Below are 25,609 nucleotides of genomic sequence, written 5' to 3'. Positions count from 1 at the left end.
GAGGACGTCGGGCGGGCGACGTCACAATGAGGGGCGGTTGACGACGCGGGAGCGGAGCCGGCGGGCGGTAAGTGAGGCCCGGCGGGCGGGCGATGGGCCGATTGGCCGAGGTCTCGGGCCCGGCGGGCGGGCGAGGGGCCGATTGGCCGAGGTCCCGGGCCCGACGGGCGGGCGAGGGGCCGATTGGCCGAGGTCCCGGGCCCGACGGGCCGATTGGCCGAGGTCCCGGGTCCGGCGGGTGGGCGATGGGCCGATTGGCCGAGGGTCCGGCGGGCGGGCGATGGGCCGATTGGCCGAGGGCCCGGCGGGCGATGGGCCGATTGGCCGAGGTCCCGGGTCCGGCGGGCGAGCGAGGGGCCGATGGGCCGGGCCCGGCAGGCCGGTCTCTGCGGGCCCGCCTCCCACCGTGTGAGGGGAAGGGTCCGGTCGGGCCCGGGGACAGCGCCGGGCGGTGCCTGCGGCCTGGGGAAGGGTCGGGGACACGGCGGCTGAGGGAAGGGCCAACGAGCGGCCCCCGGGAGGGGCTAGCAGCCCCTGTGCACGGTGCAATCCCACTACCTGTGGTAACGAAGGGCCGCAGGTTGCGGGGGGGGTTACAGCCGGTGTGGCAGTGCTGGGAGCGGGGTTACTGCCGTCCGTGTGGGCACCGGGGCGGTGAGCAACCCCCACCCCGCAGCCGGTCACAGGCACACGGCATCAGAGGCACAGGAAAAACATAACTTACAGGCAGTCTGTAGAATGAAGAACACAGTCACAGCAGAACAAGTCCGTTAGCGTGCAGGGCGTTGCTGGACTGAGGTGCTGATGAGGGCTGTGCCGGCTGGTTGAGGGGAAGTCGCTGTTCCTGAACCTGGTGGTGTGGGGACTTGAGGCTTCTGTACCTCCTGCCCGGTGGGAGCTGCGAGGTGATGGCACAGCCTGGATGGTGGGGATCTTTGACGATGGCAGTGCCTCATGTAGGGTCGGACAGTCTCTGTGGAGAGAGGCAGTGACCCTCCAGGCTCGCCTGAGCTGCTGAATTCTATAATTGATTTATTATTGTCACATGTACCGAGATACAGTGAAAAGCTTCTGTTTGCATGCCATCCAGACAGATCATTTCATGCATAGGAACGTCGAGGAGGTACAAAAGGAAAACAAAACAATGCAGAATCTAGTGTTATAGTTACAGAGAAAGTGCAGTGCAGGGAGATGCAGCATCTGCTGGGTTTTGATTTGCTTTTTGGAGTGGATTTGTCCCACTCATTGTGCACGGGACATACGTGGACAACTTTGCACACTATCAGGTGCCAGTGCTGTAACTGTACTCGGACAGCTTGGCAGGAGGTGCAACCAGTCCTGGAGCTCAGTCGCTGAGTACCACAGCTGGGATGTTTCTGGTCCCAATGCTGTTTCTTCATATCACGTGGCATGAATCGAAATCACTGAAGGTTGCTTTCTCTGATGGTGGGGATCACAGGAGGGAGCTGAGATGGATCATTGATTTGGCATTTTTGATTGAACATGGTTGTGAATTCTTCAACCTTGTCTTTAGAACTCAGTGCTGGGCTCTGCCATCATTGAGGAGAGGGATATTCTTGAGACTACCTCCTGCTGTTATCTGATTAATTGTTTGTCACCATTCATGACTAGATGTGGTATCACTGCAGAGCTTTGATCTTTGGTTGGGAGCATGTAGCTAATCTGTTGCTTACTCATCTTGCTGTTTAGCACACGTGGTACAGCTTCACCAGGTTAGTGCTTCATTTTCGGGTATACCTGGTGATACCTCATGGATCCTAGTTCTGAGCTGCCAAATCTATTCTGAGTATATTCCATTTAGCTGTGTATTGCGTCACACAGCACGTTGGAGACCGTCCTCTGCACAAAGATGAGACTTTGTCTCCATGAGGACTGGGCGATGCTCCAGTCTGCCAATGCTGTCATGGGCAGATCATCTGCTCTAGGTAAATTGGTGAAGCTGAAGTCATCAGTTTATCCCTTGTGTTGGTTTGTTCACTACCTGTCGCAGATGCAATCTGGTGACTGTTTCTTTCAGGGCTCTGGGCACTGTCATTTGGTGGTGTTGGCATACCAGTCTCGGTGATGGACAAGGCATCGAAGTCCCCACCCAGAGTGCATTCTGTGCCCTTGCTACTCTGTTTGCATCTTCCATGTGTTCAATATGGAGAAATGCCAATTCCTCTCCTGAGGAAGGATGATGAGTGGTAATCAGGAGGAGGTTGGCTCGTGTCAGGCTATTGCTTGACTAGTCTGTGGGGCAGCTTTCCCAACCAAGGCACCAGCCTCCAAAGGTACGTGAGGAGGACTCTGCAAGGTCTTTAAGATGTGGGATTTTCTATATCCCCCTTGAGTAAGCAGTCAATGCCGAAGTTAAAACAAGCCACGTGGAGAGGGCATACAACAATGCAGTGACCCCTCATTGCTACATTGGAGTGCCAAGAATTACTGAAGCACAAAGCTACCCATTTAATTTAGAAGTAAAAAACCAGTTGTGTAGAAGGGCCTGTTTCCGTGCTGTATAGCTCTATGAAAATGTAAAACTTATCTCTATTCATTGAAGACCGTCTGTTGTCTTGTCAGAAATGGCCTTCCAAACCTACAACAATGTGATTTGATTCTTAGCTGCTCGCTTAAATGATCTGCCATTCCAACTGTTTCATGAACACCTGGTGATGGCCATCAAATATTGGCCTTGCCAGTGGTGCCAAACCTTAATTAAGATGAATAAATTAAAGGAAAGCTCCTCACCCCACATGACAATATTTTCAGGCCTTGCTGCAAACAAGTATGCTGTGTTGGAGTGAGTAGGCAGATGTCCCTGTGGAATCTGGGATGTTTGCTTGTACTTGGGATGAAGAAACAACTTTATTTTGCATGTTATTCCCTGGGTGGCTAATGTTCATCCTTCGCATGTAAAATGGAATGATGAGGAGCAGTTGGGTGCAGCTTGTATTCTGAGTGGGCCTTCTTGGGACATCTAAAAAGACTCCTTGAACTAAATCCCCTTAATTTCCTATTTGGTTTTCTTTTAAATGAAGGTCCAGTTATGACTTTTTGCAATACGTTAAATGTCATTGGCTGACTGTGATCTCTCTTCTGCTCTGAGCCATCTTTTTCTCCTTTTCATTTATAACTGTGACAGCAATCCTAAATTTAAGCATATCCAAGAAAACCTTTTCAATAAACTTTTTTTGTCATGGTAACTCTTGCTACTAGTTGTTTATTGATTTAGTATAGACATTATCTGACAAAATAAAACCTTAATGAAACTGCAATAAACCTTCCTCCTGTAATATTTGTCCATTCTGATGCAAAGTAAATCAGATTGAGAAGTATATGACAAGGGAATGATATAATGCAGGCTCAAGCTGATGGGTAAAGTGGGAGAGATCAAATATTGTGAAAGCGAGGTTATCCAGGATGATGAGAGGTTTCGATGGTGTATGAGGGAACCTTTTTCCATGGTAGATGGGTTGGTAACTGGAGGCTCAGATTTCAAATTAACCAAAGGTAGCAAAGCAATGTTTTTGACTCAAAACTTGTGACTGAAAAACTGTTGGAAGCAGACTCCATAATTTTAAAAAGAGAAAAGGGTAATTTATTTCTTGCGAGAGGTAGGGAGGTGGGAATAACAGCAATGGAGAAAGGTAATTGAAATAATCCTAGGTAAATAGATGGGCCAAATGGCCCCTTCTGTGTCATGCGTTTCCATGTTATACGTGTTCCCTTGGCCTGTCATTTTAACACTCCTACAATCCAATTTGTTTAACTGGGTCTTTTGTTACTTGTCTTTGGAGTTGAAAGGTAACCATGATGTCACCAGGTGGCTTAGTTTCTGTGAGCACATGGATAGCTCACTATGTGCTTTGACCTGTCAGTGGCACACTGAGCAAGCAATACTTCTTTGGATGGCTTGACCACTGGGGAACCAGCACTGATGTGAGATTTACAATCTTCACCCATTCTGCCTCAGCAGCTCTCCTCCACACATTGCTTCACCAGGTGAAATGATAATGTGAGATCTTCCCAGTGTTCTAGACCAGTGTTGAAAAGCTGCAAGGTTGACTTGGGAGTCCTTGAAATATTTCCCATGGCTTCACTGAGGGTGCTTATTTTCCTTTAACTCACCATAGAAGATCTATGGCAAAGCCAGAACAGATATGCTAAGAACAAGTCAAGTTTAAATTTGTTAGAATTTTTTGATGAAATAACAGAATTAATGAGGATAATGTGGTCAACGTGGTGTATGTGGGCTTTCAGCAGGCTTTAGATCAGGTACCACATGAAGGGCTTATTGGCAAAATTGAAGCACGTGACAATAAAAGAGCCATTGAAAGCATGGATATGAAGTTGGCTGAGTAAGGGATGACGGGAGGAAGGTTAACTGATCATTCAATCCATTATTTATGGTATTTCATTCAGATGTTTGACAGTTCCATTTCTTTTATTGTCTCCCTAACGTAAAATGATTATGGAATAAAGCAGGTAAATAGCAGATTGTCACTATAAAGGATGCAAGTAACATCCCAGAAATAGTTGAGTACGTAAAGGACAAGCTGTATGAAATTACCGAAGGTTATTTGATGTACACTAATATGGCCTCTATATCTTGCACAGCTTTAAACTTTTATTCTATCTCTCTTTCTGACTCTAAACACAACTCACTTCAGTAACTACCTGAAGCAGTCCATTTCGAACTGTAAACAGGTGATCAGCTGCAGTTTCCTTGCAAGCTGTCCTTTAAAGTTACTCACTGTTTGACTTAAGATGATTTTGAATTTTCTCACCCGCAGAATATGAATAATCCTATCCACAGCTTCCTGCAGCTTGTCAAAGTTTGAACTTCCTTGTTTTATAATATAAAAATCAGACCAGTGACATTTAATTAATGCAACCTCCCCTTTGATTGTGCCATCTTCATCCTGTTTGCTGCAAGACCACAAACTGTTCAATATAGAAATGTTTGATGTTCAACCTTGAGCACAGCAAAAGTGCTTTGATAGGAAATAGTCTAAGCCTGACTCCGATGTTGACCACTTTCAAAGACTGTTGAGGACAACATTAGACATATTGGTGCCATCTTTGTTACTTGTGATGACTTGTAAATCTTTGCTGATATTCACACCACAGGGGTTTAGGGAAGTTTGTTTGTATAAACAGGCTGTACAGGATTTTGTATTAGCTTGCAGCCTGTTTGAAAAATTCACTTCAGAACCCTGTGGTTCCTTACGGTATAGCAGGATTAAAATTTCTTGGTAAATTTTTAGTCTTTGTGAGCTTACTGAGTTAAAATTGCATTTGCTGAACTGGAGTGGCAATATATTACTAAGTGATGATTGTGTTTAACGTGGAGGGAAACGTGCAGTGGTGTTCCCATGCGCCTTTTGTTCATGTCCTTAGTTGTAGAGGGCAGGGGTTTGGGAGGTTCCATCAGAGTAGCTTGGGCAGTTGGTTTTGTAGATAGTACACACTGCACCATGGTGCACCAGTGGTGGCAGGCTAGGCTGCTTAGGCTGGTGAATGAGGTGCAGTTCTAGTGGGCTGTATTGTCCTGATGTTATGTAGCTTATTGCGTGAAGCAATCCAGGCAAGAGAGAGCTATCCCACTGTAATTTTGATATGTGCCTTGTAGATGGTGGAAAGATTTTGGGGTGTCACAAAGTGTGTCACTTACTGCAGACACCCAACCCTGGCCTGTTTTTGTGTCCACAGTATTTATGGCTGATCCAGTTGAGTTTCTGGTCAATGGTAACTCCCCAAATGATGATGGTTGGGGTTGGTAATGTAAAGACAGGTATTGAAACGATCTCCTGTTGGAGGTGCTTAATGCTTGGCTCTTTTGTGGGAATGAATGTTACTTGTCAGATTGTGCTGCACGCAGGCTTGGGCTGCTTCATTTGATGAGCCGCAAATGGAGTTGAACATTGTGCGATCATCAGTGAACATTCCTGTTTCTGACCTCTGTGGAAAGAAGATATTGATAAGGCAGCTGAGTATGGTTGAGCCAAGGACGTTGTCCTGAGGAACTCCTGTAGCACTTTTGGGATATCCAAGTGTTGATGTAACATGTTTCTAACTGACCTTTCTGGTTCTTCACTCATAAATTTGCTGTCTGTGTCCTTCACTCAAATCAAATCCCATTCACCCATTACCACTGTACGTGATGAGCTGCACTGACTCCCAGTTAAGCAATACCTCTCATCCTTGTTTTTGAAACCATCCATAAACTCATCCCTCTAAATATCCATATTTTCCTCCGTCCCTTAACCTTTTGAGATCTTTGCTCTCTTCTAATTATGAATTTTCACTAATTCCATTGCTCTAAACTTGAAGTCCCCGTGTAAGCTTAGAGTCATAAAGTTATACAGCATGGAAACAGGCCCTTCGGCCCAACTGGTCCATGCTGACTGTGTTGCCCAGTGAGCTAGTCCCATCTGCCCACATTTGGCCCATAGCCCTCTAAACCTCTCCTATCCAAGGACTTATCTAGATGGCTTCTCTGGATATATACACCTCCATCCTGCTTTAAGATTCTCCTTAAAACTTCCCTCTTTGACCAATTTTTTTTGATCTTCTGTCCTAAAATCTCCACATATAGATTACCGTCTAATATTGTTTGTTTGATAATGTGCCATAGAAGTACCTTGGACCAAGCCTGGCACCTATCCCAAACCAGACAGGACTAGACTGTATGTATATTCTAATCATACTATTGGGCCAGGTGGGCTATTTACCTTGTAAGTAAATAAGTGGTCCTTATTCCACTTTTCTACAGATGCCTCCCAAAATTGCTTACAGCTTTGTTAGGATTATGCCACAAGAACTATAGCACATTTGAGATCATTATATTTAAGGTGACTATTGTGTTGGATCAGGTCAAGATTGTCCATGTTTGGAGTTGGGTTTTAATTTTGTATCTGAGCAGACCCATACCCTGGAGTGCTTTTTGCTGCTATACAGAACCATTCTTTGCTTTACAAAAGGGATGTGTTCCTTGAAAGCATTTTAAACAAAATTTCATAAATTTAAAGACTTTTTCCAGTAGGTTGAAGATAAAAATTCAGGTTTTGTTCCTGAGCTCAAGAATTTTACTCAATCTATTTACATAAATATGAATTAATAAACATACCTGAAAAATATAAAGATAATTTAATTAAGAAGGGGTGAGCAGCTATAGGGATTTGTAGGAATGAGGAGTTGGGGTTACAGTTAGATCAGCTGCAATACTATTGAATGGCTGAGCAGACTTGGCACTAAGTTACCCACTCCTAATCCGTTTGTTCATAAGTAATTACACTTTTATGATAATTAAAACAAATAATATACCCTGTCTGGGTACTCACTACACAGCTCTGCATGTTGAGGTGCGGTGGAAAGCTGAGATGCAGAGGTGTTCCTAGTGTGGGGATGATGCTGGTGATGAATTTGGGCTTGAAGTTCATGTCGCTGATGGTGAGAGTTCTTCATGTGATTTTTCCTGGAAGAACAGTACTTGTCTGGAGCTCCTCTTCATTTGATAAGGCTACTTATAGCAGAGGTCAATATTTTCCATCATGCATTCACATTTAACACTTTGCTCCATATTGGGATTGTATTCTTTGAAGATGGGTGTCACTTGCTGTGTGTGAAAGAAGCCTCTGAAAAGCCTGTTTGTCGTGAACTCTTGTGTTGGTGGTGATGTTAATGGCTTCTTGTTCAAATCACAACTTCCATTGCTCAAGTTCCAACTGATCCTTGTTTGTGAGCTCTTCAACATGAGATTCCAGTAACCCTTCCACATCATCCAGATCTGCTTCGTCAAACCCAACTTGACAGTGTCTTCTTGGAGATTTTTCAAGTTTATCAGCCCATGGGAGTCATGCCCACACCCTGGCTTTAATTTCCTCCATATGCCATTCATCATTGCATGGGTTACACTATCCCAAAAGGCACGAAGGTAGTCTCTAGCTATCTTGTAATGTACCTCTTCCAACTTTCCAGAATGTTAGGATTGTCATTACCACTTGACTGAAATTGCATGACATATTACACATTCCAAGTAGTAAGCTTTGAATGTAGCAGCAACACCTTGCTCCATGGGTTTAATGATGAAACAGTGATGGGGGGGGGGGGGGGGGGCGTGGGGGGAGTGCTGCCTAAATTTTGTCAGCTATGTTCTCAGTGTTAACTGCATGTCCAGGAGCATTGTCACCGAGGAGTGAGGGTTGTTCCAGCTCTTCAGTGCGATTACTGCTGAAACAGCACTTGCACTTGCCAACTCCTCTGCCAGAAAAGTATTGGTCTGTACGTTACTTGAAACTTAGCATGGTTTGGGATTGTTTGCACCATTGATGCTGGAAGATTAAACAAATGGCTAATGCCCACTGAATGTTCTCCTTTAATTATGTCCCACTTAGTATCAATGGGTATAACTTGCCATGATTTCTTAAGAGTCATACCTTCTCTAGAACTGCGAGGGTGCTTTGAAGCTAACTTGGAGGACACAAAATCAATTGTCATAAATCACGATAAAAGCAGAGCACTGCCATCTCTACAAAGCAGTGGTATAGAAAGATGCCATGTTCCCGGGTAAAATGCATTATGTGCATTTTGGTACTGTACTATATATTCCTGCACACTATTGGTTATAGCAGAAAGATAGCTTTGTAAATTGAAAACGATTATCCCAAAGAGTTGATGGTGTTATAAATTGAACATTCGTTAATTGAAGAATAACTCTGTAATAACGTAACAATATGTGAAGGGAAGGAAATCAAACTATTGTTGAATGTTTAATTAGTATTAAGCACCAGTGAACTGAAGTAAGTGTTATCATTAAGTGTGTTTGTCTTTTGCACTGAGAATAACATTCATTGAGTCATGGGCTGAAACGGCACCTGGGATTTGCTCATTGTGTCGCACACGGTTTAACAACAGTGCCAAAGAGATCTTGTATATTGCAATTTTGTTTTCCCTAAGAACCATAACTTCTTTTCATTTCTAATTGCTGTATTTATTTCTTGGCCATTGAGCTGTCAATTTGTACTATTTTATTGAAAGCAAAATACTGCAGATTCTGTATTTTATAATTTTATTCTAAATGTCCTGGATTTGGGACTGATTATAAACTAGAAGGAATCAGAATCAGGTTTATTATCACTGTCTTATATGACATGAAATTTGCTGTTTTGCGGCAGCAGTACAGATGTACATAAAATTACTGTAAATTACAAAATAAATAAATAGTGCAACAAAGGAATAATGAGGTAGTGTTCATGGACAGATCAGAAATCTGATGGCAGAGGGGAAGAAGCTGTTCCTAAAACGTTGAGTTTGGGTCTTCAGGCTCCTGTACTTCCTACCTGATTGTAGTAACGAGATGAGGGCATGGCTCAGATGGTGAGGATCCTTAGTGATGGATGCCACCTTCTTGAGGCACCGCCTCTTGAAGATGTTCTCAGTGGTGGGGAGGGTTGTGCCTGTGATGGAGCTGGCTGAGTCTACAACGCTCTGCAGCCTCTTGAGATCCTGTGCATTGGAGCCTCCATACCAGGCTGTGAGGCAACCAGTCAGAATGCTCTCCACTGTACATTTATATAAATTTGCAAGAGTCTTTGGTGACACACCAAATCTCCTCAAACTCCTAACAAAGTAGAGCCATTGGCGTGCCTTCTTCGTGATTGCATCAATATGTTGGGCCCAGGATAAATCCTCTGAGATGTTGACACCCAGAAACTTGAAGCAGCTCACCCTTTCCACCCTGACCCCTCAATGAGGACTGGTGTGTGTTCTCCCTTTCTTGAAGTCCACAATCAATTCCTTTGTCTTGCTGACGATGAGTGTGAGGTTGTTGTGGCAATGCCACTCAATCAGCTGATCTATCTCACTCCTGTACACCTCCTCATCGCCACCACCAATTCTACCAACACATGCATTCGGAGTAATTTACAGTAGCTAATTAACCTGCAAGCAAACCTTTTAGGTGTGGAGGAAACCACAGCACCTGGAGGAAACCCACACAGTGACAGGGAGAAGTGCAAACTCCACTCAGACAGCCCCTTTGACCCTCACCAACTTTTACAGATGCACCATAGAAAGCATCCTATCCGGATGCATCACAGCTTAGTACGGCAACTGCTCTGCCCAGGACTGCAAGAAACTGCAGAGTGTTGTGGACACGGCCCAGCACATCACGGACACCAGCCTCCCCTCCTTGGACTCTGTCTTTACCTCTCGCTGTCTTGGTGAAGCAGCCAGCAATATCAAAGACCCCACCCACCCGGGTCATTCTCTCTTCTCTCCTCTTCCATCGGGTAGAAGATACAGGAGCCTGAGGGCACGTACCACCAGACTTAAGGACAGCTTCTATCCCACTGAGATAAGACTATTGAACGGCTCCCTTATACAATGAGATGGCCTATGAACTTTAATCTACCTTGTTGTGACCTTGCACCTTATTGCACTGCACTTTCTCTGTAGCTGTGACACTTTACTCTGTACTGTTACTGTTTTTACCTGTACTACCTCAATGCACTCTGTACTAACTCAATGTAACTGCACTGTGTAATGAATTGACCTGTACGATCGGTATGCAAGACAAGTTTTTCACTGTTCCTTGGTACAAGTGACAATAATATACCAATACCACCCCGAGATCGGGGTTGAACCTGGGTTGTTGGAGCTGTGAGGCAGCAGCTCTACCCACTGCACCGCTCCCTACAGTGTCTTGTGCACTATCCATCCCACTTCATCATATCTCTTCCCAGTTTAACCAGTAACCAAAAATGTTAACTCCACTTCCATGTTAGTTCAAATTGCTTAAGTTAATTGTAGTTTCTATTCAATTTGCAACAGCATTTGCATTGGAAGCATTCTTTGCCAGAATACTTGCATTGCAGCAAATGCAGTGATACTGAAGCTATGGCAACTGTTTTTGCTAAATTCTATCTATACTTTAAGCATGCAGTTAGTTAGCTGGACCACAGTTAACTCATGGTGCAACTACTTTTAAAATAAAGTCGCTGATTGGAAGGGCAGACATGGAGTAAGGGAGAACAAGATTAAATTAGGCAGCCTAGTGTGCTACTTGCATCGAATAAATCAGAGACGTGGTGCAGGAGGAGGGCATGGACTCCATGCTAGCTCCAGGTAATCTTTTCAATCCCATTGCTTTTACTCCTTAGCCCTGCATATTATCCTTTTACATCCTTCCTACTAATGAGACTGGGTGCTCTGTGAGCTCTCTCACTGAGTACTGGTGGAAGCTGTTGAGTATTTTGGAATTTTTTGACTAGTTTTAACTATCAATATTTTTGTTCGCCCTCTTTTCCCATTGGTAATGAATTCAACATTATATTGCTTTCCATAAATATATTCATCGTAATGATTAACTAGGTGTCCGGTTATATGGTAATCGCTATACTGATTCTCTCACTTACTCTACCAGCATTATTCAGCAGAAATGGAAAACACAGAAGGGACTAGGAGGGGTCCTTGACCCAAAACGTTAACTGGTTTCTCTTTCCACAGATGCTGCTTGACTGGCTGAGTTCTTGCAGTATTGTCTGTTTTTGTCCAATATTATTCAGTATTGCCCTCTTAGCGCTCTGCAGTTTGAGCTTCAGTGCTTGCTTGTAAAGTGATGTGGGAGACATTGCTTATATGGCCTGCATGTGTGTTTGTTATTTTGATTGTCTCAGTTCTTTGTGTTTTAAAGCATTGCTGGGACTGGCAATTTCTGGAAGAGCTCAGTCAGGATATTGAAATGCTTTGTAGGTTTACTTTAATCCTGGCCATCTGTGCGTTGATGGAAGGGTTTATATCCCTATCCTCTAATCGTTCTCACTCTGCCAAATTAAATCATAATCTTTCCCCAGGAACATCTCGAGCTGATGCACTCTGAGATGCTGGCATTTTGTTCAGATCATTTATTCATTGAATTCTGACAATGAACCAGTAAAGTTCAAGTTCACGGACCAAGCGGAGAGGAGAGGAGGCTGAACCTATAAACCATGCCGAGTGAAAATTAGTGTGTAAATATGATATTCTGCTATTTCAATTTAGAATACAAAATAGTTAGTGTATCTGTTAAGATAACAGAGAGAAGAATTTTATGTTGACTGATTTTCTTAGTGGAATTGCAAGTGTCATGTTTAATATCTCTTATGTTGCTCTAGTCTAAATTTATTGCTGAAGATGTTTTTTTGATGTTTTTATCCCTTCACTGACATTTTGGGACTACAAAGCAATTGTCCATTAGCTCTGTTTTTCTCTCCACAGTTACTGCCAAACCTGCTGAGTATTTCCAGTGGTTTCTGTTTTAAAAACAATTATCTAATCAGCTACCTTTCTCTTCCCTTGGTATCATTGTGTTTGTGTTGTAGCAAGACTAGAGAATTCCGGCTTTGGGATAATCAGTCTACTGCTCAAAATATCAACTGGCCAAGATTGTTCCTTGGTTATGGTGAGACCATCTGTGGAGAAGAGCTTGAATTTGACCCTGCATAAAATGCCTGCCCTCTTTAATTACAACAAAACTATTGACATTTTATGTATCTCCTAATAATAATTATATCTTTCAATCTTTGCCTCTTTTTTACATTTCACAGTGGAAATGTAAGAAAAATATCCTCGCCATAAAAGAATAGAAAGCTGATGTTAATGCCAACAAAGTGACTAATTTCAGGCCTTTTAATTTTTCCTTTTAACACCCTACATGGCTGTCCAACTGCATTAATGTGCAGTGGGTCAGTAAGGTTGGGAATAAGACGGCTCTGTACATTTTTCACAATCTTAGGAGTATTGGGTTGTATGTACATCAGAAATATCTAGCATGCAGGTGTGAAATCAGCTTCTGTGAAGATGGCTGCTTGTGGCTGTGACCCTGTTTGCTGCGGTTATTGTTCCCATGCTCTAGGAGCAGGTGGTATTTTTGTTTGCTTTAGTCATTTGCTTTTTCCTGTCTTTCTTCCTCTTAGTGTTTGGAGCCAGCCTTAGATCAACACTACAAAAAGCATGCTGAGATTTCTTGCATTAACTTTTTTGTATACTTTCTCACTTGCATACAGTCTCAAAAAGGATTTGCAGCTTTACATAAAGATAACATTTTGAGTGAAAGAAAAGCTCCAATATTTTTAGCCAGTATTTATTTATAACTGTATTTCCAAGTGTTGTGCTAGAAATTAAACTCCCCTCCACTGATTTATATTTCGTATGGGCCAATTAACTGCATCTGTTACAGATGTGTGCGCATCTGTTACAGATGTGTGCGCATCTGTATTTAAATATTTTCCATCAAAACAAAATAGATGGAAATGTTTTATTTATAGCTTGTAGAGTGTAATGTGTTTTTGTCATTGATGCTCCAATTAAAATCTTGTGGGCTTGAGAAAGGTAGGCCGCTGTTTCAGGTGACTTCACTTTTTACTCCTCACCAGTTTGTTTTGTGGTGAATACCAGGGTTTTATTTCAGTCCTACGTTGGTTCTGATCCACAGATCTACCTCGGCAACTGTGCAAGTTGAAGACTGGTATGGAATGGAGTTTTTGTGATTTGACTGTGAATTTTTTCAAAAGGTATTCTATTTTGACCGGTGTAACAGTTTATGACATTGGCAGTTCTGGACTACAATTTGCAATCAGTAATACCCTTGTTAAACTGCTGTGAATCGTGTATGGTAACGGTAGAGAGCTCTATAGATGTGCAGTGATTGGAAGTTGTACAGGTGAATAATAGATAACTATTTCCTTCATCTGTTACTAGATTAGACTGCATAGCTTTTCCCACTGTTATACATGCCGCAGGATATTTTGGTTCCTTTAGAAACTGGCAATTATTTCATTGGTAGTGTTTCACTCCGTTCATTTCACTAACCCCTGCTATTCGATATAAGTTCAAAGTAAATTTCAATCAAGCCTCTGATTGTTTGGCTTGTTTCCTGAAAAGTGGCAGGTCTTTGCTATTGTCTGGGTTGTAACATGAAATTGAACATTGATACCTTAATAGTCTTCCATCTGAGAAGCAAATAATCTATAAGGAATAGCGGTTATTTGCCAATGCAAAACTGAGGAAAGATTAGAAGAAGATTTAAACTAGTAGCTATAATCTACAGAATTAAACACTTAGATATTTTTGAAATAGTTTAGGTAGCAGTGATGCAGCTTTTAGCTATTCATAGCTGAGGGTCAGATTGAGAAGTCGAAAATGTCTCAGTCAATCAGCAAGAAATAAGCAGCCTTTCAGTGGACCTGGAGCCTGCTGAGCAACAGCAGAGCTACATAGCGCAGTGTCCGAACCTCCAGGTATAGTCATTCGATTGTACCGTGCACATTGTCAACCCCACCCAAGATGGTGTGGTAGCATAGGAGAACATCTGATTACGGGCCTCATTAGTTTGGGAAATGTGGCATCCAATTTGTGAACAACAAAGTTTGACAAATGGTGAATAATTAGGTCTGTATTTTTGCTTAAAGAATAACATTTGCGAGGACAACAGGAACATTCAGTGTACATAGAGGCTGTCTCATTTCATGAAGAAGGCATATCTGACAATGCAGTGCTCCTTCTGTACTGTACTGAAGTGCCTGCCTGGATTCTGAGCTTAATTTCCTGGAGTGAGTTTAAATCCACAACCTCCACTCGACTGCAGGAGTGCTACACACTAAACTGTTAATAGCACCGTGAAGAAGGGCAGAGGAATTGGGTTAAGGTCTACAGATGGAATTCAGTCTTTAAATTTTTTTAAACATTTTTGAAAATTTTATTTACAGCGTGGTAACAGGCCCTTCTGGCCCAACGAGTCCGCGCTGCCCATTTTAAACCCAAATTAACCTACCCATACGTCTTTGCAATGTGGGAGGAAACTGGGGGAAACCCACGCAGACACGGGAGAACGTACAAACTCCTTACAGACAGCAACGGGAATCGAACCCCGATCGCTGGCGCTGTAATAACGTCGTTACTCGAAACTCTGGTTCTAATGTTTTCAATACACACCCATTTGCTGACACAAATCTGCAGCAGTATGACGTAGAGGTTGGTAATTCAGTGGTTCTAAGTTCAAACACCAGAGATGTTTGCCCTGTCACTCACCAGCTGTTGATGGGTTTCTGACAATATTTCTGATTTAAAAGTGCATCTTTTACAGAATGGAGGAAAGGGAGAAGGTGTATTGACCCACTCAAAGGTGGGCCATCTATCTAAAATGTTGCTTTGTCATTATTTTAATCACCTAATAAGCAAAGAGATACTATTACATAGATCCAGGCTGCAGTTAATGTCAACAGCTTACTACAATTCTCATTGACATTGGGTCAGAAGAATGCAGATTGATAGAAAAGAACCATGTGAACTAGCAATCATTGCATTTTGGCTGATTTTAAACTCCATTTTGCGTCTAGTGTGCTGGAGGTTTAACATTTGCTGCAGAATTGTAATTGTCATACAACTGTCATACAGGTTGAGTTACGATCTGCACCTGTGGGAAGGGGAGGAAAGTTTATTTCAACTTTGATTTTTACTGCTTCATTGTGAATAATTCAAATGCAGCACTTAACGGCTGAGAATATACAAATAATGTACATCTTTACTGCCTCTAATTGTTTTGGTGCAGCATGTGGGAGGGATAATTTAATTTTGAGGCCACATGCTCTGTTGTAAGAAGATTGTGGTCATTGGTCATTGACAGCACGGTAATACTCCGCACAACTCTAGTTGGATCAAGAACTGCCAGTATGACACTAGAACATCTGTTTTCACTAAGTTCATTATTCTTTATAAATTTTTTGGGTAGGAGTTTCACGGACAAAATATTGAAGTAAATTCAGGCCTATACTGCATCTGCTGCCATGAACCAGTGGAATTGCTGGCATTTTAATTTTTTAAAAATTGTTTCATAAAATATTACATGGCACAGTTGAGAAAGTAATAATGAGGTTTGATTCATACATTTGAAAATAAGGTTTATCAGAGAAGTAGTTTTAATCATAGTGTCAGTCCTCCATTTGCGTGTAATCTGATTTTAAAGAAATTAAAATTACTTCTACTTATATTTAAAAAAAAAGTGCTAATTGCATTGGGTGCAGCAGACAGCTCATGGGTAATTTTAAAATGAAATCATGTTCAAAAGCTTTTGAAGTATGACGGTTAGTGTGTGACAGAACCAGCTTGTTTTTTACAGCCTTTGGAAAGTCTAGAAAGGATCACACTTAGCAAGAACTTTTAATAACGATGAATTCACCCTGGCCAGCTTACTGGGCATGGCCGTGCTTGTGGATAAGATTATCAAACTGGAGACTTGCAGAAGCTCAGTATGTGTTTAAAAGTATTTGTGTGTAATGTTCCACTATGCTTTCCATGGGTTGAACTGATTCACACTGATAAAACCAGTCACATTATATCCTGTGTTATTTTATTTCCAAAATTAACTTTATTTTTAAAATATGTATAAGAAATGCAAAACAGTACATGGCTTTCTTTACATTCAAAATGTAGTCTAGTATTGAGCATACATTCGTAGTATGCTCAATAGATTCGTAGTGTCATCAAATTAATACGTTCTATGTACAAAGCATCAGTGCCACTTATCTTTTCTCTGAAGGATCCAACTGTGCAATGCATTGCAAACTAAGTGACTAGTACTTTTCCTTCAGTTTGGTCCATAAATTTAGTGTTTCAGGAAATTTGAAGTGACCTTCCCGTGAGGTGTATTGAGAGCAAAGAATTAAACACTTTCATTGTTATGGACAATGATGAAATTGATCTCTAATTGTTTTTAAAATGTCATTAATCAAAAGCTTAAACTGAATCTACTGCACATTAATTAAAAAAGGTTTTCAATATTTTCCAAATTTCAGCAACAAGAATGAATGGATACAAATGTTGGTTGCTTGTCACAGAGAAATTGAACTAGTGAATACTCTTAAAACTCCATGGTTCCCATATGAAAATGTAATCAAAGTCATATCTTTTAAACTACAAAAGAGATGACTGCTGTCTGCTGACGGCAGTCACTTTCTAACCGGACAACATGTAACTACTGTGTAGTTTATCACACTGAAGTGAGGCAAGGGGTACTGGTTTAATTATTTATAAGAATGAAACTTGGTAAATAATAAATGCCTGCTCGGTGAATGTTGAAATTGGTTGTTATTGTATCAGGAAGGTGTTGGAAGGAGCATAAATATTTAAACAAATTAGTATCCTGAATTAACCTGGTGTCCTGGTTTTTCCTTCCAGTTAATTTTTGACGAGTTGGCTCTGAATTACTCGTCACAATGACTACCTTGGATGATAAGATCCTCGGAGAAAAGCTCCAGTACTACTACAGCAGCAGCGATGATGAAGACAGCGACCGTGATGAAAATGAACAAAAGACCATCAAAAATCCTGTGATTTCTGTGGGTGCAGAGGTCCGAGAGCGAAGTGCCGTGAACACAGGTACTGCTGAGAAATTGGAAGTGGAAAGACGTGAAAGTGAGGCTGTCAACTTGCTCTGGATTTGTTTGTTGTAAAGTTCAAACACTTTGTTATATCCCGTGCAGTAAAATTAAAAATCAAACCCAGGTTATTTTCTAAAAGTTTAAAAAACATGCTTGTTACTCCAGTAATTATTTAAAACGTGATGTTGAATTTCCAGAAAATAACTTCTCCATTGAGAAACATGATGTAACAGAAATAAAAACAGAAAATGCTGGAAATACTTTGTCTGTCTGGAGGAGAAGAGACAGTATTTCAGGTCTTTGACCTGATGAAGGAGCTGAAGTGTTAACTCTGTTTTCTCTTTCCACAGATGCAGCCTGACCGGCTGAGTGTTTCCAGCATTTCCTCTTTTTAATTTGATGTTTTAGATCTATGACTTTGATCAGAACCAGGAGACGTTAGAGAAAAGGTTTCAATGCAGAGAAACAGAGGAGGGAAGGGCAACCAAAGGCAAGGTTAGTGATAGAGACAGGAGATGGTAGACGCTGGAATCTGCAGCAACAAACAAACTGCTGGAGGAACTCAGCATCTGTGGAGGGAGATGGACAGTTGACATTTGGGTCGAGACCCTCCATCTGGAGGGGTCAATGATAGGATGGAAAGCGTAGGGATGAAATGACTAATGGGTTAATGGTGTTAGAGTGAAGGAGGGTAGTAATGGGATATACAATGAAAAAATACATTGGTTGCATGTCATAGAAGCCAAGAGCCGTGCACTGGGAAATGGGACGAATATAGATGGGTGCTTGATGTTCTGCATGGTGGGCTGAAGGTCTTGTTTCTGTGCACTGTGACTGCTTTACTGGGATGAGAGTCATTGGACTCTCAGCCACTGTCTAGATGCAGCCACGACTTGCACTGATCCAACCTACTGAACCCCAGCCTAACCCTGTGGTCACCTGCATACCATGTCAGTCGCTGACTGTCAGCACCTGGGGCAGGGAGGACGTATGGCCAGCCTTGTTGCACATTAATGACATCAGCATTAAAGCCACACACACCTGTTCAAACTCCAGCAGGCTTAGAAAGTTATTTTAAGCAAATTTTATAACAATTTTGTTCAACACACTCATGTTAATGAGGTCATTGTTAAAGGACATGAAGGAGGCAAATTCAGCTTGCGGAACCTTTGAAGCAGGATATTGGGTTAATACGGAGATCCTGCCTCACTCCAGCACTGCATCTATTGTAGTGCATCCATCTCGGCTCAACGTATGTGTGACCGTTGTATCTCTCTGATAATTAAATCCCGTTAGAACAGTAACTCTACATCCATCCTGTCCAAACCTCTCAGGATGTTGTGTGTTTCAATCCGTTCTCATTCTTCAGGAATGGCTGCATGGAAGTCATTCCAGTTATAAAATTGGTCAAGAGGCAACAATGACCAACTGTATATGAATTATGTTTGATGGTTTCTGATTTGAAAACTTCACTCTGAATGTTATAGTGTCAGCCTGTTCTGGGGCTGGGTTTCAACAATTATAGTTTTATTATAAACTGTCCTTTTGTTACTTGGGCAGATTTATTTTTTAAAATGTAACCCCTGAAACACTAGCAAATAAGACATTGTAAACAGGGAGTAACTACGTAACTAATATGAAAGCTTTTATAGTTAGTGAAAGTTACCTAGTCGTCCACCGTGGATTTGTAGAGGCTGATGCAACACTGGATGGGACATGAATAAGTTGAGCACAAAATATAATTGTAATTCAGAAGGAATACTCCAGGTCAGCAAGGCAAAACTGATTCAGATATCAGGAGGTATTTCTTTCAACAGCTGAAAGACTTGTCTGGAAGTTTGTTGGAAGAAAGACATTGCCTGAATCTCAGCAATGAGACCAATTCCTGAAGTCATTCCACTTCTTCGTCCTCCCAGACTGAGTATTGAGATTATACTCCTCCAAAGTGTCTTGCTCAGTCTGAGACCTCTCCCAGTCAGTGGGGCAGGTGCCCCGGGGTATGGATTACCTGAGGAGGTCATGTACAGCCTGAAGACGGGGAGGTTCCTCAATGCCAGCCACGCATCAAGGGACCAGCTTCACCAACAAGCAATTGGAAGGTCACCAATTTTCCCCAGGGGATGCTGCCAATCCACCTGCCTGACCTGAAGCAACAGTAAATACAGGCAGTTAGAGCAGATCTAACAGTTGTCTGGAAGCTGTTGATCCTGAGAGTTTTGACAGGGTGGATGTGGAGAAGATGTTTCCTCTGGGAGAATCTAGAACCAGGAGTCACTCCTTAAAAATAAGGGATCACCCACTGAAGGTAGAGGGGGTGAAATTCTTTCCTGTCGGAGAGTCACGAGTCTTTGGAGCTGTCTCTTCTGCAAAGGACAGAGGCCTTCATTCTTGTTCTTAACTCTTCCCATTGGAGGAAGGGTGGCTCCCAATTGATTCTTGATGTGACCATTTGTGAGTTTAAATGCTTCCCCTTGCCACCTACCAAGGAGAACAGCTCTGACATTTCCACTCTATCCACCAGCAATCCAGTCCCTTAACCCTGGAATCATTTACTACATTTCTTCTGCACCATCTGAAGACTTTAGATCTTTCCTAATGTGTGCCACCCGGAACTGGACACCAGTAGTCCAGCTGTGACCAACCCTGTGTTTTGTTAAGTTCATTTGTGATGTCCCGGTTGTTGTATTCTCAGATTCTATTTATAAAGCCCAGCATTCTGTTTGCTTTTTTTTAAACAAGTTTCTCAGAGTAGTTGCTTCATAACACACGGAAGCAGGCCTGCATTAGGGCTGTTATCCTACTCAGGAGCAGCTTCTTCCCCTCTGTCAGCAGGTTTCTGAACAGTCCATGAACACTACCTCGTCATTCCTTTCTTCTGCACTATTTATTTATTTTGTAATTTATAGTAATTTTATGCCTTGCACTGTACTGCTGCTGCAAAACAACACATTTCACATCATACAGGTCAGTGATAATAAATCTGAGTCTGACTTTGCTTATTCTAGTGTCTGGCTAAATGCCTCTTAAACCTCTCCTGGCAGCGCGTTCCAGATATCAACGTGTGTGTGTGTGTGTGTGTGTGTACCCCTGACGCAAAACAATTCCCTTTTGTTTTGATACCCCCATTATGGAAAAAGGATTTTGACCATCTACCCTATCTGTGCCTCTCATAATCTTGTACACTTGGATCAGGCCACCCCTCCATCAGTGCCTCTCCTGCTCCGGGGAAACAAGCCCAGCCTGTCCTCACTTCTCCTGTTACCACAAATCATTCACACGTACCTCCAGTGCTGCTGCTTCTCAATCTTCTGCCAAAATGTAACATCACAGTTCTCAGCGTTGAGTTTTGTCTGCTCCCTCTCCACTCATTTCATCAGCCTGTCTGTGTCCCCTGCAAAATCAAAGGCTGCAGATATTGGAAACACTCAGCAGGTCAGGCAGCATCTGTGGAGAGAGAAGCAGGTGAGCAATGGTCCCTGAGTGTTTCCATATTTTCTGTAAGCCATCATGGTTCACCACACCTCCACATTTTGTGTTAAGTTGATTTATGCCTTAAACCACTTGCTTTGCACTGGTTGTAGTCGGTACCTCTGAGGCGGGAACTGGTACAAGCCTGTGATAAACAGAATACTTAACTTTACTGTGGCCACTGTGACCAAAGCATTGTTGACTGTGTGCACAAGAGTTAGCTCGTACTGATTCAAGAGAGTCTCGTCTTAAACCTGTACCTATTGTAAATACCATTAGCTTCCCTATACTTGTAGCTTAGAGACTTGGGAAGTCTCCATTTGCATTGTTTATTGTTGATATAGGTTACAAAACATGATGTGCAGCCTGGACTGCTATCTCCATAATCAGAAGAGCTTTTATTTTGTAAATCAAAAACCTTACAACTTTTATGCTTTAGTGTTTGATTAAGTATGCAATGTTTTTTTAAAAATAAAGAGATTTTTATTTTCTGAGGATTGCTCTTGAACCTGTTGTCAGATAAGTGGGGTCAGCCAACATTTGTGGTTATTAGATCCCACTGCAGTTCATTGTTTCTCATTGAAGTACATCACGCTGAGTTTATTTTGCAAATAAATTTGCAAATTAATGAAATGTCCAGCTCTGGAGATCTTTAAACCATGCTTGTATTTTAATGAAGTGGTCTTTGATTGTATATTAAGCAAAAATGAATTTTCAAAGCTACTTGTGAAAAGGATTCATTAACCCCCTGAAAGAGTGGATCTACATCTGAACCTACAATATGGATAATACTCTCCTGATGGCTTGTGCTCTGAAATAGTCTCCTCAGTCTTGCCATCCAGCCAAGGCTGCTGTCTCGTTTAAAAACTGCCTTGTGTCGGTCCCTCTCTGTACAGGTCCGAAAGGAGTTATCAATGACTGGCGCCGGTTCAAGCAGCTGGAAACTGAGCAGCGTGCAGAGCAGCGGCGCGAGGTCCACAGACTCATCAAGAAGCTCTCGATGAATTGTAGGTCTCACCTGGATGGACAGAAGGAGCTGCAGAAGCAGAAACTGGTCCAGGAGAAAATCAACGGAAAGGTTGATGTTTATATACACTGCACGATTGACCGAGCAGGGAATGCAGGGCCGGGGAGCACTTGAACCCAGTAAATGAAGGGTGTGAATTGTTAATGCACAGAAACTTCATTCAGATGAAATATCTGTAGTGAAAGGTCACTGTAGATTAAAGATCCAGTTTAAAGGAGGACTTGATTTGAAGAATTGATCCACAGTTAAAATTGGATCAACTGGACAAACATGTTATTTTATGTTCATTCAAGGGGTGTGGGCTTCACAGGCTGAGCCAGCATTTAATTGCCCATCCCTAGTTGCCCCTGAGAAGGTGGTGGTGAGCTGCCTTGAACCATTGCAGTCCCTGAGGTGTGGGTGTCCCCACAGTGCTGTTGGGGTGGGAGTTCCAGGATTCTGACCCAGTGACGGTGAAGGAACGGCGATATATTTCCCAGTCAGGACGGTGTGTGGCTCGGAGGGCAGCTCCCAGGGGGTGGTGTTCCCCAGGCTTCTGCTGCCCGTGTCCTTCTAGCTGGGAGAGGTGGTGGGTTTGGAAGGGGTTGTCTAAACATAAAATGTACTGAAATGTCAAAAGAAACTTTTTCAAATTTTTTAAACGTTAGAATCCCTTGCATTGTTACAATGTGTTGGCTGCAACCGGGGAAAAGTATGTCATTTAGTCAGCCAAATTTAAGCAGTTTACATAGAACACAGAACAGTACAGCACAGGAACAGGCCCTTCGGCCCACGATGTTGTGCCAAACTATTTAAATTAGTAATCAAATGCCCAACCAAACTAATCCCGTCTGCCTACATAATGTCCATACCCCTCCATTTCCTGCACATCCATGGACCTATCTAAGAACCTCTTAAACACCTCTATCGTATCTGCCTCCGCCCCCACCCCTGGCAGCACATTCCAGGCACCCACCGCTCTCTGTGTAAAAGTTACACATTGAAAGCTAATGCTTTGCTGACTTCCTTTGTAGATGACAATGAAAGAGTGCAACATGTTGCATGAACAGGATGATGAAGTATTTCTGGAGCAGTATCGAAAGCAGCGGATGGAGGAGATGAGGGAGCACCTGTACAGCGGGAAGCGGTTTGAACAAATCTACGAGCTAACCAGCTCCCAGGACTTCCTGGACACGATTGATAAAGAGGACAAGAATACTCTGATCATAGTTCATATCTACGAGGACGACCTGCCAGGCTGCGAAGCCATGAATGGGTGCCTGATCTGTTTGGCCTCCGATTACCCGGTTGTGAAGTTCTGCAAGGTTCGCAGCTCTGTGATCGGGGCCAGTGCGAGGTTCACCGATAATGCTCTACCTGCTCTCCTGGTCTACAAGCGCGGAGACCTGATTGGTAACTTTGTGCGCATCACTGACCAACTTGGATATGACTTTTTTGCAGCCGATCTGGAGTCATTTTTGCGTGAATATGGTGTGCTTCCGGAGAAGGATGTGTCGCCCACATCCATTCAGAGTACCTCAGTGTCTCGCAGTGATGAGAGTGACCTGGACATTGACTGACCCACAGTTAAAGAGCTATTTCCTCCTCATGTAGTGGTCCAGGGCAGTTATTGCTGAGGCTTAGTTTGTTTCCAGAGCCAATTCCAAGTCAATCCCCCAAGTAGCCTATCTCTGAATTAATTATCTGGACTGTTGGTTTGAGGTGGTGCTTGTTTTTATTTACATTGCTAAGAATATGCTGTTCATATTAATCAGACCAGCACACAGTTTTCTGGGCCCAGGTGATTTTTAATCTCTGACTGTGACCTTGTAAGTTTAGATGTCAAATCTCCATTCCTCTTCCTTCCATCCACGTCTCCCCTTCACCTCAGGCATCGCGACCGGAACCATTCCTACTCAGTAACCAGCAAATATGCTTTGGAGTGGTTCCAGGTCGACACTGAGAATGTCAGGCTATACACTGGTTGAAGCTGTGCTAAATGTACAGTTAGACTTGTACTGGGGTTTGCAAATAGTGAAAATCTGAAAGCATGTTTAATTATGACCAGCTAACTATATCTGCTGAAGAGTGTATTTGTCTGTAGCACTGTAAATAACTTGTAGTCTAATCGTTTGTCCAAATCCATCCTTATCAATCTTGGTTGATCATCTTTCTAGGAATATCATCTGCTTTCCTGCCTCTTCAAGGTTTTAGTCATTTACAATTAAAACAGATTGCTACTTTTTCTAACAAACTCTTGATCGGGGCCTGGATGGATCAGAGGATATTAACCACCCCTGCTTTCAAAGACATCCCTGGTTCTGCAGTTGAGGGAACACATTGAATCCTGCCCCAGTTCTGCATTATATATCTACCTCCTCGGTCCCTGCTGTACCACAGTTTCTGGGTGCTTATTTGCAACACTGTAACCTGTAATGAACTTGCTTTGTGGCATTCAACCAGTTAACATTCCAAACCTGAAGAAATGTAAGCCATTTTTCAACTTTACCTTTAAATAAAACCTTTAATGTCTTTCTGCTAGTCATACCGTGAAGCATGTTTGTTATGTTGTGTTTGTGTGTAAACCTAAGCCCCAATGGTATCTGTACAATATACCGTGTTCAGTGGCTGAGATTTTATAGGCCCTTTTAACAAGCTGTTGGCTTGCTCCGCATTTGTTAGGATTTATCCTGTGATAAGTTTAAAATGTCCAAATGAAGTACAGTTATTGTTCATTGACAAACAGCATTGCAACTTTTGTTATATTGCTCCTTGACACTGGCAACACTGCATTTTAAATAGTTAACATTTATAAAGGAAATGTACCCTTGTTTCTCATTGTCTCCTAATCTAATAAAAAGATAGTGAAATGAACAGATTTGTTTTTATTCGTTATATTCAGGTGTTTCTCCAAGCTTGCTCTGCACACTCTGTCCAGTTTTCCTCCGTTATCGAATGAATCGTGTGCATTGAGATATAATTAATGTTCTTTCCCCAGCAGTGATTGCTGCCCTACATGATTCAGCAAGAGACTGCAGGAAAGATTCACAAGGACGTTGCCTGGATTGGAGGATTTCATCAGTGAAGACTGTAGGCTGGGTCTGTTTCTCTGAAGTGAAGGAGGCATGATGGAGCTATATATAAATATCGAGAGGCGTGGATAGGGCAGATGGCCAGAGTCTGTTTCCCTCGGTTGGGGTGTCTAAAACTAGAGGCCACAGGTTTAAGGGGAGAGGGAGGATGTTTCAAGGGGATCTGAGAGGGACATTTTTCACACACAGTAGTTGGTATTGCTTTATTATTGTACCGAGGTACAGTGAAAAACTTACCGTTCGTACAGGTCCATTCATTACACAGTGCATTGAGGTAGTACAGGATTAAAAACAATAACAGTACAGAGTAAAGTGTCACAGCTACAGGGAAGTACACTGCAGGTAGACAACAAGGTGCAAGGTCATAAGGTAGACTGTGAGGTCAAGAGTCCATCTCATATAAGGGAACCATTCAATAGTCTTATCACAGTGAGGTAGAAGCTGTCCTTGAGCCTGGTGGTACATGCTTTCAGGCACCTGTATCTTCTACCCGATGGAAGAGAAGAGAGAATGTCCTGGGTGGGTGGGGTCTTTGATTATGCTGGCTGCTTCACCAAGACAGTGAGAGGTAAAGACAGAGTCCAAGGAGGGGAGGCTGGTGTCCATGACACGCTGGGCTGTGT

At 42.6% G+C, this 25,609-nt stretch overlaps 1 protein-coding gene across 2 annotated transcripts; it reads left to right on the top strand.

Moving 5' to 3' along the window:
• pdcl (phosducin-like) lies at positions 1 to 24,762 on the top strand. Of its 2 annotated transcripts, none has more exons than XM_052037137.1 (4): positions 1 to 67; positions 17,218 to 17,418; positions 21,785 to 21,966; positions 22,929 to 24,762. In XM_052037137.1, the coding sequence occupies exons 2-4, from the start codon at positions 17,256 to 17,258 to the stop codon at positions 23,472 to 23,474; spliced, it is 891 nt and encodes a 296-aa protein (XP_051893097.1). In that variant the 5' UTR covers positions 1 to 67; positions 17,218 to 17,255; the 3' UTR covers positions 23,475 to 24,762. The 2 variants fall into 2 exon arrangements, with proteins under 2 accessions (XP_051893097.1, XP_051893096.1); XM_052037136.1 differs by lacking the exon at positions 1 to 67 and adding an exon at positions 11,875 to 12,014.
• Positions 24,763 to 25,609: the final 847 nt, after the last annotated feature.

Source organism: Pristis pectinata, chromosome 23, assembly GCF_009764475.1.
Source record: "Pristis pectinata isolate sPriPec2 chromosome 23, sPriPec2.1.pri, whole genome shotgun sequence".
Classification (NCBI taxonomy): domain Eukaryota; kingdom Metazoa; phylum Chordata; class Chondrichthyes; order Rhinopristiformes; family Pristidae; genus Pristis; species Pristis pectinata.
This window is presented reverse-complemented; position numbering and strand designations above follow the sequence as displayed.

What these genes read in the sequence shown, in the direction of transcription:
- pdcl (XM_052037137.1), top strand. Translation starts at nt 17,256, where the DNA reads ATGACTACCTTGGATGATAAGATCCTCGGAGAAAAGCTCCAGTACTAC. An exon ending in GCGAAGTGCCGTGAACACAG is followed by an intron (nt 17,419 to 21,784) that starts GTACTGCTGAGA and finishes CTCTCTGTACAG; the next exon opens with GTCCGAAAGGAGTTATCAAT. An exon ending in AGGAGAAAATCAACGGAAAG is followed by an intron (nt 21,967 to 22,928) that starts GTTGATGTTTAT and finishes CTTCCTTTGTAG; the next exon opens with ATGACAATGAAAGAGTGCAA.